Source organism: Balearica regulorum, chromosome 4, assembly GCF_011004875.1.
Source record: "Balearica regulorum gibbericeps isolate bBalReg1 chromosome 4, bBalReg1.pri, whole genome shotgun sequence".
Lineage (NCBI taxonomy): Eukaryota > Metazoa > Chordata > Aves > Gruiformes > Gruidae > Balearica > Balearica regulorum.
The window spans coordinates 2,776,123-2,792,825 of NC_046187.1; the positions used below are offsets into that span (position 1 = coordinate 2,776,123).

Consider the following 16,703-nt stretch of genomic DNA (forward strand, 5'->3'; position numbering starts at 1 on the left):
CGGAGGAGCTCCAGCTCCGGACCCTCAGGGAGGGGAACCCGAGCAGGAGGCCGCCCTGGGGGTGAAGCCAAGAGGGTTGCCCCGGCCCTGGAGCCTCTCCCGCCCCACGATCCGGGTGGATCTGGGGGTGCGCGGTCAGGACACCCCTCCATCCGAGGAGCCCGGCTCTCCCCCGCTCTCCCCCTCTGCCGGCAAGGTGGGGAAGGAGCGGGGAGGCCGGGCTGGGCCCGAGGGAGGTCAGTGCCTGCAGGAGCAGGGTACAGCACCCCTGCGCCATTACCCGGCCCAGAAAGGACAACAGGACTGCAGTCCCCCCGACAGGAAGGCGGGTGGCGTTTTATTCCCAAAAGAAAGCACGTACAATGGAGTCAGCGCCCCAGAGACGACAGATCCACAGCCGGTCCGAGATGCTCAGCGGAATATAAATACAGGACGCAAATAAGCAAAGCTTTTTTTTGTTTGTTTTTTCCCTTCACTCAGCTCTTGACAGGAGTGGACGTGGCCTTCATGGTCTTCTTTAGGTGATGGTAGTTCGGCAAGATCTTCATCAGGAAATCCAGCTGCAGCGTCTGGGGCTGGAAACAGAGGCAAGGGAGGTCAGGCAGCGTCCCCACCGCGAGGGAGGGGAGGGTGACGGCGTGTGTGTGTGTTGTCCCCCCCTCCCCGTCCGTCACACTCACCTGCGGCCGCTCGGTCTGGACACGGCGGAGGCAGTCGGCCCCGTAGATGACGGTGTTTTCGGGGATGACCTCGTAGGTGTTGATGTTACAGCAGGCCCCGATGATGCAGCCGCTCGTCAGGATCACGTTCCTGCCGACAAACGCTGCCAGAGAGAGAGGAGCATCCCGGTGAGAGTCGTGCCCGCAGCACCCGTCAGCCCCGCGCCACCAAACGGCGACACCACAAGCTGCTCGGAGCCAGCTCCCACCAAGGCGGTGACACGCGTGGGTTCTGGGTGAAAATCACGGCTTTGTGACAAGCTGCAGTGTGGCCTCAGCTACAGCAAGACACCACCACGTAACCCTTCGCTGTTCCCAGCGCCCGCCAAGAGCAAAATCTCACAAGGGCCAAGATAATAAGCCGAGACCCACCTTTGGATTCGATGACGTTGTTATCTCCCACCTTCATCGCTTGGGAATCTACGGGGCTGTGTTAAAGACAACTGTAAAATGTTGTGCTTTTATTTCAAAAGGTAAACCCTGACGTCATTTTCAAACCCAGATCCTGCACCTTAAACAGCCCCGGGCTGTGTAAACCCCGACAGAGCCCGCACGCGCTCCCCCTTGTACCGGTCGAAAGCGCGGCGTATCAGAGGGTCTGTCTCACCGCGCAGCAAGGATACAGCACCCGACTTCGAAAACATTGTTGGTGCCAATGACCATCGGTTTGGGCTCTACCTCTTCGGTTTCTGGCGTAATATTTTCTGGATATCTGCAAGACGGAAGAACGGATTTCAAACGTTGAGATCACCCAGACGCTGTCCTGTTTGGCAGCTCGGTTTGCCGAGAGGCTGAAGTTGGGGGTATCCCATCCCATCCCATCCCATCCCATCCCATCCCATCCCAGCGAGCGGGGGCTGTGAGTCTGCTCCTGCACGGGGTCCCTCGTTCCCGGGATGAGGATCCTTCTCCTTCTCTGTCAGCGGGAGAACGATTCACGGAGGGAAGACTTCTTCCCTAGTGCCACACAGCACAGGAGTTTAGGGTTATTTTAACGAATTCTACCTCCCCAGAGGTCTGGAAGCTAACGCCCCGCTCTGGGAAGAGCTGCGAGCACAAGCTCCCGCGACTGACCCGGGGAGCGGCGGTGGGGTGGCTCCGAACCCCCCGACCCTGCCGTGGGGCGCCCCGGGGAGGCTCAGCGGGGGCGGGCTGCCCTCACACGGGGGGACTGGGGAAGGACCCCCCCACACACCCACCCCACACCCCAGGCAGAGCCGTCGGGCCCCGGGACTGACCCGTTGATGATGAGGGCCTGCTCCTCGATCAGGTTGCCTTCCCCGATGACGATGGGTCCCGCTTCGGCGATGATCCTGGCTTTGGGGTGGATCACGGTGCGGGGCCCTGCCGAGGGACGCGGAGGGACGGTGTCACCCCCCCCGGGGGGCCCGCGACAGCACCCGGCGGGGAACGGGGAGGAGAAGGGGCGAGGGGGCCCTTACCGATGGTCACGTCCCCGCGGATCTCGCTCTCCACGCACACCACGGCCCCCGGCGCGATCTTCACGCTGCGGGAAGGGACGGGGGTCTGTCAGGGGGCGGGAGGGAGAAGGCGGCGCGGTGTGTGCGGGGAGCGGGGTGGGTGGGTGGGTGGGTGTGTGTGTGTGCGTGGAAGCCGGGACTCACCTCTTCTGCCCCTTCTCCGCCATGACAGCGATGCCGCCGGCGGCGTCTGCGCGGTGCCGGGAGGAGAGGGCCGGGGCTGGGCCGAACGGCGGGGTGAGGAGCCGCGGGGCTTGGGGCCGTGTACCTCGGCCTCGAGTTCTTCTCGTCGCGGGGATCCCCCGTGGGAGGCGCGTCCCACGGCCCCGCGAGTCACAGGCACACGGCGTTTGTCCGCAGCGGGCCCGGTACTGCCGGGAGCGGGCGGGCGGGCGATAGGACCCTGCGGGCGCTGAGCACGCCCCGCCCTGCCCGCAGGACCCACCCCCGCCGAGCCCCCTCCCCTCGGGCGGGGCGGGGCCACAGAGCGCCTGCGCGGGGCGGGGCCTCGGGAGTTTTTGACCCCTGCCGGCCGCCATCTTCTTTTTCCGCCTTCTCCCTCAGGGCGGGCGGTCGGGCGGTGCGGGGCCGGGAGCCCGGGCGGGGGCTGCGGCTCTGCGGGCAGCGGGGGCCTGGCCCGGCCCCGGTGTCCACCCGCCCGCTCGCCCGCCCCAGGTGAGGAGGAGGGATCGGCTGGAGGGGCCGGGACGGGAACAAGGCTGAGAACGGGGAGGAGCGGTGCGGCCTCTGCGGGCGAGTTCGGGCCGGGCTGTGCCAGAGAGCGGGGCTGCTCCATCCCGAAGGCCGAGGGGCGGCCCCCGGTGGGGCAGTTGCCGCGGGGACGGGACGAGGAGCAGCGGCCGTGCTGCCGGTGGCTCCGTGGAGGAGCGGGCAGAGTCGCGGGGCGCCGGGGAATAAAGCCTGGAGAGCCGGAGCCCGGCGTCCCCCGTCCTCGGCGGGGCTGCCTGCGGTCAGCCGGGGCCGGGCCCGGTCCGTGTGTCTCCCCGGTTAGTTCCCAAGCACCTCCCGACATCGGCGGGGTTCCCCAGCCCGTCGGCCACACCACACGCGGGGCCGGGGGGGTTCGGGGTTCAGCTCAAAGGGGTCCAGGGACTGGGAGCCTTGGGCGGGTTGTGGGGCTCAGCAGCGGGTGCGGGGAGACGTGACCCCCGGCTCGGGGCCCAGACCCGGGACCGGGTTTTCCCGCAGCAGGAGCTGGTGAGAGGGAGAACAAGCTCCGGGGGCTCCAAAGGGAAAGTAACCCCTGGGGTTGGGGAGCAGGGGCAGAGCCGAGGGGTTTGGCAGCTCACAGCCAGGCTCACCCGGCTGGGAGGGGGGGCTCAAACCCACCAAGTCTGTGTGCCCAGGGCTTAAAAATGGAAGACAAGCCAAGTCCTGCATTTTTGGGACTTGAAAACTCATTCAGAGGCTCAAGCCCAGAGACTTAAGTCCCCCGTTTTCAGGGCCCAGGTTCTGCATTTGTTGGCCTTGAGGAAAAAAAAAAAACAACAAAAAGCTGAATGGGTGGGTGTGGGGGCTGGAAAATGGAGACTAAGTCCTGCGTTTTGGGGGCGCGGACACAGAAACCAACGCATTCAGCACCTGAAACTGAGACCAAAAGTCCTGTGTTTTTCAGACTCGGAGAAGCAAGCCCCATGCTCACTGGATGTGAGGAAAGGCGAGGGCAAGCCGTGGGGTTTGCTGGTCAGAAACAGGCACATGGTGGGGAGAGGCTGAGCACCCCCACACAGAGATTAAGTCCTGCGTTGGGGGGCTTCCAACCAGGGTCCTTCAGGCGACTTGGGGTCTCTGGAACGGAGACTAAGTCCTGCGTTTGTGGAGTGTGAAACCGGGCTCACGAGGGCAGCTCAAGGGCATGAAAAGAGAGACTAAGCCCTGCATTGTGGGGCTGCGAAATGGGCACCGAGTCACTCGTGTGGTTGGCTGGGGGCTCGACCCCGGGCTTGGGGCCCTGCCACGGCCCGCTGTGCTGTGCGAAAAGCAGCGCCCAGGTCCTGCGTTGCTGGGGCACGGACCCAGGGGTTCAAACAGAGCCTAAGCCCCGCCTTGCTGGGCCTAGCCCCTCGGCCTTGCGGTGCTGAGGCTCACGGGGCCCCTGTGTGGGAGCCGAGACGCCCCTTCCCCTGCCCGGGCCGTTCCCGGGGCGGTGCTCAGGGGCTCGGGGCCGGTCAGACGGTGCGCGGACAGCCGGCGGTTCTTTCAGCCTTTATTCGGTGTCCGCGCAGAGCCGCCGGCACCCGTGGAGTGACACCGACCCGGGAGCCTGCCCGGAGCCGCCGGTAGGAGCGGGGAGGTACAGCGGGACTTGGGCCGCCGGTTCCCGCTCCCCGCCCGGGGCAGCTCCCGTCTCGGGCCCGGAGCACGGCACCGGGACGGGGGCTCCGGATAGCCCGGGCCCAGTCCCGGCGCTGCCACGACTCTCTGGCTCCACGGGCCGGGAGAGAGCCCCGGGACTCGCGTCCCACCGGGCCGGGAAGAACCGGACATCGGCCGAGAACCCCCCGCCGGCTCCGCGCGCCCGCGAGACCCGGCACCGGTCTCGACCCACCCTCACCGCCCCCGGGCTCGACACAACCGCAGGAGAAGGCGCCGGCACAGACCGGAGCCCCACGAGCCGCGTCCGCCATACTCGGTTCCGGCGCGGTTCTGGCGGGCGGAAGAGGCGGAGCGGGCGCGAGGCGTGTCGGGAGGCGTGGCGCGGCGCCTGCGCGGGGCGGGGCCGAGCACAGGTGCGAGGGGCGGGGTGAGTAGGCGGGGCCGCGGGCACAGGTGCGAGGGGCGGGGCCTGTGCCAGTGCGAGGGGCGGGGCCGCAGGGCGCCTGCGCGGGGCGGGGCCTGCGCCAGGTGGGAGCGGGCGGGGCCGCAGGGCGCCTGCGCGGCGTCCGGCCCAGGTGCGCGGGGCGAGTGGGCGGGTGGCGGGGCGCGTGCGCGGGGCGGGGCCGAGCAGATTTGAGCCCCCGCGGCCGCCGTCCCCCCCCATTTGCTCGTTCTCTGCCGGGGGCGCCGCCCGCCGTCCCGGGGCGGCAGCGGCCGGGCCGGGCTCCCCCGGCGGGGCCCAGGTGAGGCGCGGGGGGGCTCGGCCCGGAGCGGCCGGCGGGGACCGAAGGGGCCGCGGTACCGCTGGGGGCCGCGGCCCCGGGTTCGGGGGGGGGTGTCGGGGCGGCGGGCGGGCGGGTGGCTGCGGGTGGCTCGGCGGAGGAGGAGCCGTCGGGGCGCCGGGGAATAAAGCCCGGAGGGCCGGAGCCCGGCGCCCCCCCTCGTCCCCCGCGCTCGGCCGCGCTCCCCCGGGGCCGGGCCCGCTCGGCGGGTCCCCCCGGCCAGTTCCCAAGCACCGCCCGACACCGCCGGGGCTCCCGGGCCCGTCCCGACATCACACGCGGGGCCGGGGGGTGGGTCGGGGGCCCGGAGCCCAGCTCCCGGGGCCGGGGCTCGGCCGTTCCGTTTGGCAGCGCCGAGAGCCGAGCCCGGGCCCCGCGGCCCTGGGGCCGGGGCAGAGAGCGAGTCCCGCGCCTTCGGGCCCAGGAACGGAGCCCCCGTCGGCCGGTTCTGGGCTCGGGGCTGGGGGCCGGAGGGGGGCTGGGGGGGCCGTGGCCGCGGGTGGGGGGAGGCGGGAGGGCGCCGGGCTCTGGGAGGGGGTGGGCAGGGTGCGTGGGCCCCCGCCGGAGGTGGGGGTCTGCTCGCGTTGGTCCCCAAAGCCAGGGAGGCTGGCATGCACCAGGCCGAATGAAACGTCTGAGATAGTCTCTGGGCGAAAAGGCACTTTGCACACTCTCCGCTTTCGTCCCACTCTTTATTCGAGGTACACACATCATCAACACCACGACCCCCCCGCCCTCAACGCGCGTACAGCGATGACAGGTCATATTCATATCCGAGAGGTGACAGTGATTGATTTACGGCCTGGCCACAAGCCAGGAGCGCTGGAACAAGCCCGAGCTGTACTGGGCAGGAGCTGGAGGCACAGGCACCCTGGAACTGGGAAGCAGCTGGAGAGGAGCTGAGGCACCAAACGGAGCTGGAGACCAACTGCCCTGGAGAGGAGATGAGCTGGAACCAAAACTGAACTGGAGCCGGCCAGGAGCTGGACCTGAAAAACAAACAGGGGCAGAAAGAATGAGCTGGAGCCATAAACCAGCTGGGACAGAAACCATCAAGGTGAAGCTGCAAGTGAACTGGAGCCACAAACGAGCTGGACCCGAAACCAGAGCAGAAACCAACTGGTACAGAAAGAAAAGGGAGCCAAAACTGAACTGGAGCTGTCCACGAGCTGGACATGCAAACAGACTGCAGCCAAAACTGAACCTGAGCCGGCCAGGAGCTCAACCGGAAACAAACAGGGGCAGAAACAACGAGCTGGAGCCATAAACAAGCTGGACCACAAACAATCCACGTGAAGCTGCACATCAGCTGGAGCCACAACTGAGCTGGACCCGAAACCAGAGCAGAAACCAACTGGTACCGCAACCGCCCCGGAGCTGGCCGGGAGCTGGCCCAGAAACAACCAGGAGCCCGAACCAACAACCGGAACAACCAACCAAACCCCCCCGGGGGCCCGAACACCCGACCTGGGGCCGTGCAGCCCCACGGGTCGAGCCGCACCCCGACAGCGCCCGCTCCCGTCCCCCCAAACACACAGCCCCGGCTCAGGGTGGGCCACGGGGATGGGAACTGTGGGGTCCCCCAGGGCCCCCGCACACCCACAAACAGCCGACGGCCACGGGGGGAACCAACCCCCCTGGCAGGCGCAGGCCCCACGGTGACCCACGGGTGCTGGGACCCCTCCTTCCCCCCAAGGGCCCCGCAGACAGCCCTGCCGGGGTACGGCACCCGCCCTCCCCAGCCCCCCCACCGGCTGTGGGAGCCGAGTCCCACCGTCCCACCGTCCCGCTTGGCTGCCGCCTCGGGGCTCTCACCTCACCGGGCACGTCCTCCCCGCCGGTGTCCCTCGGCGCTCGCTGCCTCGGGGCCGTGCTCCTCACCCGGGCACAGGGATGAGCCTTCCCCCACGTCAGCACGGCCACGCGGCATCCCCGGTGCCGCCAACGCCTCCCAGGGACCGGCAGCACCGGGACGGCCATCGCTGCTCCCTGGCCAGGCCGGCTTCACCACCGGGGCTGCAGGAGCTGGTGCGGGTCCCGGAAGCGGCCTCTGCTCCAACCGCAGCACGTTTTGAGCTGAAAAAGAAGGGTTTCGGTCAAAACAGGGCTTTGTGCAGGGCCCAGAGCCACCCTGAGCTGCCAGCTCCGGCCCTCGGGCATCCATCCCCCCGCGAGGATGATGCCGGGCAGGGCCGAAGGGCTGAACCCCAGTGGAAACCAGTTCCCCCAGCAGCAGCTCCCACACTCACCAGTCCCAGCTCTCCCCAGATCCGGCAGAGCCAGCGCCAGCCCGCAGGGGCCTGTCCTGCCGTCGGCCATTCTGGAAAAGAGCTGGGGAGAAAAAAACGGGTGCCTGCACCAGGAGGAGGGAACCCGGCGGCAGGAGGGGTCACCGGCCGCCTCGGGAGACCCCCGGGCCCCCCATCTCCCCCGGGTACCGGGGGGGAGATGCGGCGTGCGGAGCCCCCGCGGCCGGTCGCCAGGTCACGGTTCGAGCAGGGGCTGATGCCGTGGTGGAAAGCGGGGGCTGCTGGGGACCCCCAGCCCCGCAGGCCGAGCTGCAGCCGCTGCCCCCCGAGAGGGGACCCCGGGGGGTCGGTGCCGAACCCCCCCGGGACAGTCACCAGCCCCGGCCGGGCACCCCCGGGGGGTCCCGCAGCAGGGGAGAGGGAAACGGAGCGCTCACCGTGGCTGCCGGGGCAGGCAGGGCAGCTCCTAACGCTGGGGAACCCGGGGTGCCGCAACCAGCCGGCGTCTGCCCACGGTCCCCCGTGGGTCCCGGCCTGAGCTCCCCGCCGAGAGCCGGGGGGTCCGGCCCCGGGAGGAGACGGGGGCAGCACCCGGTGCCTGCGGCGAGAGACAGGGCTCGCCCCGCCGCCCCGGCAGGTGCCTGCGGGCAAGGCTCGGACCTGAGCTCCAGGCAGCACCTACCGGGCAGCGGCCGGTGCCCCCGCCCCCGCACCGGAGCCCGCCAGCGCGGGGAGACGGCGTCGCCCCCGGTTCCCACCCGCCGGCCGCGGCCGCCCCGCGGCGGGACCGTGAGAACCGCGGCCGGAGGAGCCCCGGGGAGACGAGACACCTGGGCCCGGCGCACCTGCAGCCGGTGCTCAGCTTAGCGGCACCTTCATCCCGGTCGCAGCCCGGAGCACGCCCGGGGACGCCGGTATCCGTTGAGCCCCGGGCGGGGTGACGCGACGGGAGGCACCGGGAGCAGCCATGGCGGGTCAGCCGCCCCGACACGGCCCCTGAGCTGCCCGCAGACGGCCCCCCGGGCCCGGCAGAGCCCCCGCCGGCCACAGCCCCGGGAGCCGCCGGGAACCTCCGGGAACCGCCGCCGCCGCCCGCCGCCTCACGCGCTTCTTCCGGCCGTTCCCGCCGCTGCGGCGCCCCCTGGCGGCCGCCAGTGGGTTTTGAAGCCTCGGGGGGGGGGGGGGGAGCAGCCGCGCACCTGTCCCGCACGGCGGCGCCCCCTGGCGGACGCGGAGGTGCACGGCGGGGCGAAGCGCCCCCCCGGTGGCCTCAGGGCGGCACCGCAGCTTCCCGGTACCGGGGAGAAGTGTCCGTGCCCCGATCGTCCGGCGAGGGCTGGGATTGGGCGGGAGGGGGGGGGGAAACGGCAGCGGGGGAAAGGCCGGGCCCCCGCATCTGAGGGACAGGCAAAATGGCGGGAAAAATGCCGCTGGTGCAGGATGGGCTGGGGGTGTTTGGGGGGGGGGGGGATTTGGGGAGCGCAGCGCCATGGCTGGGCCTGACCCCCCCACCCCGCCGGTGGGGGCTGGTGGCGAGAGGGGCCCGTAAGGACCGTGGCGACACGTGGCCATCTTTCCGTCACCCCTTTATTCAAGCCGTTGTAGGTTTTAGCCCTCGCCCATCGAGCCAGCCGGTGCCGCCGTCCGGGACCCGCCTGCAGGTACCTGGAGCTCCTGCAGAGAGACGCGAGGTCTTCGGCCTCAGCGGCCGTCCCCAACGAGAGGTCTCCCATCATACACCCCCCCCACCCCAACACGGGGTCCCCCCCGTCACCCCAGGCTCGGCCACCCACCCCCCACCCCGGTCCCACGCACCTTCACGCAATGCCCGTCTCCAGCACGTCCTCACTTTTGGAAGGCAAATTCTTGTTTAACGTCTCCATCTCTTCTGCCTTTCTCTTCCTACGCTGCTTCCGACAGTGGCTTGAGGGAGGGGTAGGAATTAAACCAACAAAAATAGAAGCAGAATGAGACATTGCAGTGACGCTCCTCCTCCTCCTCCTCCTCCCTCTGCTTTCACCTTGCAGAAGCTCTGGACGGGATCGCACGTGGCGATCGATGGCCCCAAAGCGATGCCCCGTCCACCTCCCAGCACCCTCCGAGGCCGCGTCCCCCTGCACAGGGCAGCCCGAATTCAACGCGCCCCAAGCTGGCGGAGGCGGGCAGGATACGCTCCCGATCCGGGGCTGCCCCTTCCCGCCACGTACTGACTGCAGAGGCAGGCGCAGACGATGAGGATGATGAGGGAGACGATGGCGGCGATCAAGGAGATGACCACGATCTGGCCCCGGTCGCCTCGCAGGTAGAAGATGTCCACCCTCTCGCAGCGAGCCCCCGTGTAGCCTCGCTCGCACCTGCCCCGCGGCACAGGGGGAGTCCGAAAAACCGCCGTGGCACCCGTGCCCCCTTCCTCCTGCGTGCCCGAGGAGGATGGGCACGGCTTCCCCCCCTCTTCCCGCCCCGCCGTGCCGCCACGTGCTTACACGCAAGCTGGAGCCTTCTCGGCCACGAGGAAGCGGCATCTCCCTTTGACGCAGTAGTGCTTGTACTCCTCGGGGCACCTGGAGAAGTGACCGTGCCGCCTCAGCTGCGTCGTGTTCCCTGGGGGTGACAAGGACAAAGAAATGCCCCCCCCACACCCCGGGGGTTACAGGGAGCATCCCGGAGCTGGGCCGTCCCCACGGCAGGGCCGAGCCTGGCCAGCTGCAAAGAGCCGCCGGGACGCGTGTCCTTGGCCGTGGCGTGCCGGCCCTGGCCGCTTCCCAGCCCGGCGGATGCCGTGCGGCTAAGCTAGACAAAACACCCCGCCTGCCCTCCATCCTGACCCTCTCCCCCGCACCCACCCAACGCCGTTGGCTCCCCCGAGCACCCTCGTGCCGACGCTGCCGCCTTACCCGTGCAGGTCTCGGCCGTGCCGCAGGCGAGCCCCTCCGCGCCGTGGCCGGCGGTGACGTTGGCGTCAGCGCCCACGCAACTGAAAAACGCCAAGCCTGAAACGCAGCGGAGGCGGCTCAGAGGGGGAGCCCGGCCAAAACCCCGGCATCACCACCGCCGCCCCACCACAGCCGCTCTCCCGGCCCTTGCTGCAAGGGAGGGGACCGGCAAAGGGCTCCGCAGCTGCGCCCACGGCCCCCCCCGCCACCCGCTTCCCTGGCAGCATCAACTTTTCCCCAGGGGCGAGGAGAAGGGCAAGTCGGTCCCTGCCTACCTCCTCCACCCACCAACGCCCCCGCACGAGGGGTCCGGGAGCCAGCGGGGCGGGTTTTGGGGGGCGCAGACCTGCCTGCAGGCAGCCAGCAGCCCCTTTCCCCGGGAAGGATGGAGGGAGGGATCCCCAGGGAGGTCCGACTCGCCGCACTGCCCTTTTTTTGAAGAGCCTGGGTTTCAGCAGGCGTTGAAAAACGCACCGGCCGTGGGATAGAGGCGACGGCAGAGCTGCGATTCGGCGCCCACCAAAGCCCAGCTGTTTCCAGCGTGCAAGTGCTAAATTCCCGTCGCAACATCGCTCGCTGCTGCACCGGTGCGTGGGACGCCCGGCACAAACCGAGCCAGGAGAGGGGCGACCGTGCTCGCCGTGGCTATGGGACGAAGCCGAGGGCCGGCTCAGCCCCGGCGCGTCACGGTGGCCGTAACCGGATCGCTGGCATACCAGCACTGACTCAGCACGGCCTTGCTCCCAGCCCGGCCCTCCTGAGGGCTTCACCCTGCTGCAGTGGCACCCAGGGGTGCGGGGACAGGTCCCGCCTGACGGGGCAGGGTGCTGGGTGTCTCCCGCGGGGTTGGCATGTCGAGGTGAGGGGTGTTTCCATCCCGAGTGGGTGCCCTTCGCAGCTCGGCCACGTCGCAGCCTCCGTGAGGGGGGCGGTTTGGGCAGCCGAGCCCGGGCAGCCTTGTCCCTCCCCGTACCCCTTTATCCATCCGGCCCTTCGGCACCCCGCCAGCCTCCGGCATCCCCCCCGTCCCACGGCAGAGATGTTCCCAGCGCACGCTTCCCTCCTGGCTATATATAGCCACCGCCGTGCTAAGGACGTGCTTTGGGGAACAGAGCTGCAAGGAAGCCGGGGCCGAGCCTCTGCGGGGGCTTCCCTCCCGGCGAGCATCCCCTCCCTGGCTGACAGTGCCCGGCGGAGAGGGAACGGATCCCACCGCCTGATCCGGCCCGGGCAGCGGGGTGGGAGCTGCCCAACGGGAGCCAAGGGATGAGCCATGGGGCGGCTGCCCCCTCCGGGAACCAGCTCCGGGCGGCGGGGGCACGTGGCGGTGCAGGGAGGGAGGCTGACTTCACCCCCGGTGACCGAGTTCGCAGCTCAGCACGGAAAGATCCCCACCAAGATGAGATCCCCACCCTTATTGCAACCAGATGCAGAGCTTTGGCATCCTCCAGGCTGGCAGCCCCTCGGCGAGGACCGCCCCAGCGACACCCGGGGGGGGTGTGTGTGTGGGGGGGTGTGTGTCCCCTGACACCCAGATCTCAGCACCCAGGAGCCGTGGGTGCAACCAACCTCATCTCTTTGATGCACGGAGAGCCTGGCTCTGCTATCTGAGGCTGCACCCTTTCCTGAGCAGCCGGAGATAACCCAGGAAAGCATCCCAAACACCGGATTATTTTGCCGTAACACCCCCCGCGCTCCCCTGGGAAAGCCTGAACTGCGGGAGAGCAACCACCCAGGGCATTGCCTTGGTCCGACGGGCACCCCAGCCCCAAAACAGGTCTGCCACCCCTGATTTCCTCCTGCCAGCACAGGTTTGGCAGGTTTTGCTGAGCCCTGCCAAAGGGCCAAACCCAAACTGCTCCCGGCGGAGGGGAAGGCTCCCCCGAAACCCCGGGGGGGGGCTGACACTCTCTGCTGGGCTGGGGGGGGATCGCCGAGCCCCGGTGCTGTTCAACCCTACCTGTGGTTATCTCCTGCCAACCCTGAGGCTGGCTTTGCCCGTTCCCGCACACTTAGGAGCTAACGTGGGGACACTCACGCGCTTGTCGGATAGCTGCTGCCTTCCCCCCCCGCCTCCCCGCATCCCCCATCCCCTGTGCTGTCAAGGATGGTGAAACACAATTATTTGGGCAACCAGGAGCCCATCAACAGGCGGTAAGAGCATCCCAGCCCCACTCCAGGGTCAGGCCAGGACACCCCAGCCCCGTGCTGGCCCCAAGGCATTCAGGGGTTCGGAGCCAAGCCGGCTCGGGCATGGGGGAGCGCTGGGCCGGGCCGGTGGGGAGTACCCGGACGGGACCTGGGGGCACGCGGGGGACAACTGGGATGGGTGCGGGGAAGCATGGGGGAGCACAGGGACACCAGGCTGGGCATGGCGGAAGGACCGCGATGGGATCGCTCGGGGGGGGGGGACACAGGGAGTCACTGGGATGGGACTGGAGAAACCCCAGGGTGGGCACGGCGAGTACTGGGATGGGACAGGGGCAGCACCGGGACGGGGGGAAGGATACAGGGGATGGGCAGGATGGGACCGGGGGAGCAGCGGGACGGGATGGGGTAGCACCGGGACAGACACGGGGGAGCAGCGGGACGGGACCGGGAAGCAGGTGGAGGATCACCCGCGTGGGACCGGGCAGCTCCGGGATGGGACCGGGCTGGGACAGAGAGAGGACGGGACGGGGCCGGGCCGGGCCGGGCCGGGGGGGGGGATGGCACCGGGCCGGGACTGGGGGGAGCACCCGGCCGGCCCCGGGGTCCATCCAGCCGGGCAGGGGCAGCCCGGGACCGGGACCGCGGCGGGGCAGGGGGACCCCGGTGTCGAGCCGCGCCGCCTCGGGTGCCCCGTGCTTACCGGAGGCGAGGGCCAGGCAGAGCAGCAGGGTACCGGGGCCGCCGCCCGGGGCCGGGGCCGCCTCCGCCGCCTCCATGCGCGCAGCCGCCGCCGCCGCCTCCGCCTGCCCGGTGCCCGGTGCCCGGCCGCTGCGGCGGGGCGGGCCGCGGCGGGACGGGGGCGGCCGCTGCCGGCACCACCGCCCTCCTCCTCCTCCTCCTCCTCCTCCTCCTCCTCCTCCTCCAGCTGCCCGGCTCCCACCCCGCCGGAGGCATCCCTTGGCCGGCCGGGGGTGAACCCCCCCCCCCCCGCTTCCACGCGTGTAGCCCCACGCGTGTCCCACCCACGCATTAGCCACGCCTGGCCCCCGCCTGCCCGGAGCAGCGAACACAGGAGGTGTCGAGCAGATACATGCCTCACCCCAGCATCCCTGGGGACTGGGGGAGCGAGAGGGACCCCCCGTCCCACCACCCCTCCCCAAAGGCAGGGAGGGCGTGCGGCCGCAGCCCAGCCTCGCCTCCCCAGAGCTGCTTATCCCTGGCCTGTTCTGAACAGGGACATTTATTCATAGCGACCTACTAATAAAACACCCTCCCAAAGCCCTTGGCAGGGGATGACGGCAGCTACAAATTATTTTGCGAGGGGCTGTGCCTTGGCACAAGCCTTCTGCACGCCGGCCTTGGGTTTCTTTTTTTTTTTTTTTTTTTTTTTTTTTTTTTGCTTTGGGGTGCCTGGGAGGATGTTTCTGGTCCCCCGAGCAATGTCCTGAGGAGGAGGTGTCCCCCCAGGACGCTGGTACGTCCCCTCCTGGCAGCTGGGGACGTTCGGTAGGGATGCGATGCCATGCGCTGATGCTGTCCTGGCCCCAAGGAAAGCAAAAAGAGCTTTGCCCGGCAGAGAGGAGCGCAGGCAGGGAGGGGTGGCAGGGCTGCTGCCCGCTCGGTGTCGTTACAGGCATGAAATGTTGGGGAGGGGGGGGGGAAGGCGGGAAATGAAAGACTGGAAAGTACGGGTGACCTCAAACCGCAAGCTGGCAGCTATTAATGCAAGTGCTGGCAGCCACCCAGCCATGCCATTTGGCCACCGGCCACGGGGTGAGCGAGCTCCCGTGGCCCCCAGCCAGCCAAAAAAAAAAAAAAAACCAAACCCAGCCGCAAGCTCCGGCACGCCGGTGTCACCGGCCCCTCGGCTCACGGCCACCCCGGCTCCCAGCCGGCGGAGCGGGAGAGAGCCCAGGCCCGGCTCCCCGAAAGCAGGCGGGGTGCGCTAAACCGCCGGAGAAACGTTGCAAAGCTCCGACGGGGACAGCGAGGACTTGGGCAAGACCAGGGAAACCGGCGGCTGGAGCCTGGAGGTGGGACGGGGCCACCCGAGAGAAGCCGGCTTCATCCCGGTGGGGCGGGCAAAGGCAGGGAGCAGGCAGCAACAATTCTGGTGCCCACCTAAAGAAAACGGTCTCCCTTCGGCATCCTTCATAGCTGGATAAAACTGGGGAGGAAAAAGAGATTTTTTTTTTTTTTTTAAAGAGCTGGAGGCCCAAGGCGGATGTCCCCAGAGGCAACGGTTTCTCTTCTCCAGCAGGAATGGGAAGGGCTGGAGGAAGGTGTCTCCCAGCAGGGCCCTCTGGCAGGGCACGTGTCCTCCGCTCTCACTGTCACCCTGAGCAGCACGCCTGCCGTGCCGTGGTGGGGTGACCCCGCCTGGACAGCGGGTGCCCCCCCCGGAGCCGCTCTGTCGTTCCCCTCCTCGGCTGGGCAGAGGAGAGAAAATATAACGGAAAGCTGGTGGGTCGGGAGAAGGGCGGGGAGAGAGCACTCACCAAGGACCGTCATGGGCAAACCAGACCTGACTTGGGGAAAATTAATTCAATTTATTACCGAGCAAATCGGAGTCGAGTAATGAGCAATAACCCCAAATCTCAGGCCCCGTCCCCCCACCCCTCCCTCCCCCCCAAACCCAACTTCACTCCCCATTTCTCTCCCTCCCCCCCAGCGGCACAGGGGGACGGGGAATGGGGGTTACGGTCAGTTCAGCACACGGTGTTTCTGCTGCTTCTTCATCCTCGGGGGGAGGACTCCTCTCATCGTTCCCCTGCTCCAGCGTGGGGTCCCTCTCACGGGAGACAGTCCTTCACCCACTGCTCCAGTGTGGGGCCTCCACGGGGTCACAGCCTCCTTCAGGTGCCTCCACCTGCTCCAGCGTGGGGTCCTCCACGGGCTGCAGGTGGAATCTCCGCACCCCCTCATCCTCCCTCCACGGGCTGCAGGGGGACAGCCTGCTCCATCATCATCCTCCTCCATGGGCTGCAGGGGGATCTCTGCTCCGGCGCCTGGAGCACCTCCTGCCCCTCCTCCTGCACTGACCTGGGTGTCTGCAGAGTTTCTCACATCTTCTCACTCCTCTCTCTGGCTAAAACTGCTCTTGGTGGGTTTTTCCCCCCTTCTTCGCTCTGTTCTCCCAGAGGCGCTGCCACCATCGCTGATGGGCTCAGCCTTGGCCAGCGGCGGGTCCCTCTTGGAGCCGGCTGGCATCGGCTCTGTCAGACACAGGGGAAGCTTCTAGCAGCTTCTCACAGAAGCCACCCCTGTAGCCCCCCCGCTACCAAAACCTTGCCACGCAAACCCAATACACCTGGGGGAGGCCCAGGCACCTGTGTGGCCAGGCAGATGTCAACCCCAGCTGTGGCCAGACAGAGCTGGCCATGCCACAGTCACCAGGCAGGTACGGCCCTGCCAACGAGAAGACAGAGGTGGCCTTGCCGATGAGAGCAGGCAGAGGTGGCCCTGCTGAGGTGACCACACCGATGAGTCCAGGCAGAGGTGGCCATGCCAACAAGACCAAGCAGGGGTGATCAAGCAGATTTGGCCATGCAGAGGTGACCAGGCAGAGATGGACATGCTGGTGAGACCAGGCAGAGGTGACCAGGCAGAGGTGACCAGACAGATGTGGCCATCCTGATGAGACCAGGTGGAGGTGACCAGCAAGACGGCAGCTGGAGCCTGAGGATGGTTCCCTTGGCACCCCAACACCCAGCTCCGGCACGGGGTTCGCACCCAACGCCACGGTGGGGAGTGGTGGCTGTGCCCAGCCCTGCCCTCTGCTCGGAAACCTCCTCCTGCCCATGGAAACACCCAGCACCTTCTGCAAAATAAAGTCCAAAGAAGGAGACCCGCGGCAGGGAAACGATCACACGGTTCCCACGGCACCAGATCCCTGCAGCGATAACAGCATTATTTTTCCTCCTCCCAAGCGGAGGGAAGGTTTCAAGGAGAGCTGAGGTGCTGATGCCACCCAACGTATAGCAAGGCAGCCGGCATCCCGGCCGCTCCAGAAACGCCAGCTGACTTGGATTTTGTGTCCAGCTGCTTTAGG

The 16,703-nt window shown here is 68.2% G+C and overlaps 2 protein-coding genes and 1 long non-coding RNA gene across 5 annotated transcripts; all 3 read right to left on the minus strand.

Annotated features, from left to right (window-relative positions):
* Positions 1–304: 304 nt before the first annotated feature.
* DCTN6 (dynactin subunit 6) lies at positions 305–2,625 on the minus strand. Its single transcript, XM_075750931.1, has 7 exons — positions 2,345–2,625; positions 2,162–2,226; positions 1,958–2,063; positions 1,343–1,431; positions 1,092–1,139; positions 681–823; positions 305–575 (listed from the first exon to the last, which is right to left on the minus strand). The coding sequence occupies exons 1-7, from the start codon at positions 2,365–2,367 to the stop codon at positions 477–479; spliced, it is 573 nt and encodes a 190-aa protein (XP_075607046.1). The 5' UTR covers positions 2,368–2,625; the 3' UTR covers positions 305–476.
* A 3,435-nt stretch (positions 2,626–6,060) lies between these two features.
* On the minus strand, positions 6,061–8,619 carry LOC142601625 (uncharacterized). Of its 2 annotated transcripts, XR_012835142.1 has the most exons (5): positions 8,251–8,619; positions 8,006–8,166; positions 7,569–7,672; positions 7,135–7,395; positions 6,061–6,308 (listed from the first exon to the last, which is right to left on the minus strand). It is a non-coding gene; the product is annotated as an uncharacterized LOC142601625 (long non-coding RNA). The 2 variants fall into 2 exon arrangements; XR_012835141.1 differs by having other exon boundaries at positions 8,006–8,619.
* A 518-nt stretch (positions 8,620–9,137) lies between these two features.
* On the minus strand, positions 9,138–13,543 carry BTC (betacellulin). 2 transcript variants are annotated; one of them, XM_075750705.1, is made up of 6 exons: positions 13,353–13,540; positions 10,463–10,558; positions 10,052–10,169; positions 9,776–9,922; positions 9,384–9,491; positions 9,138–9,242 (listed from the first exon to the last, which is right to left on the minus strand). In XM_075750705.1, the coding sequence occupies exons 1-5, from the start codon at positions 13,426–13,428 to the stop codon at positions 9,386–9,388; spliced, it is 543 nt and encodes a 180-aa protein (XP_075606820.1). In that variant the 5' UTR covers positions 13,429–13,540; the 3' UTR covers positions 9,138–9,242; positions 9,384–9,385. The 2 variants fall into 2 exon arrangements, with proteins under 2 accessions (XP_075606820.1, XP_075606821.1); XM_075750706.1 differs by lacking the exon at positions 10,463–10,558 and having other exon boundaries at positions 13,353–13,543.
* Positions 13,544–16,703: the final 3,160 nt, after the last annotated feature.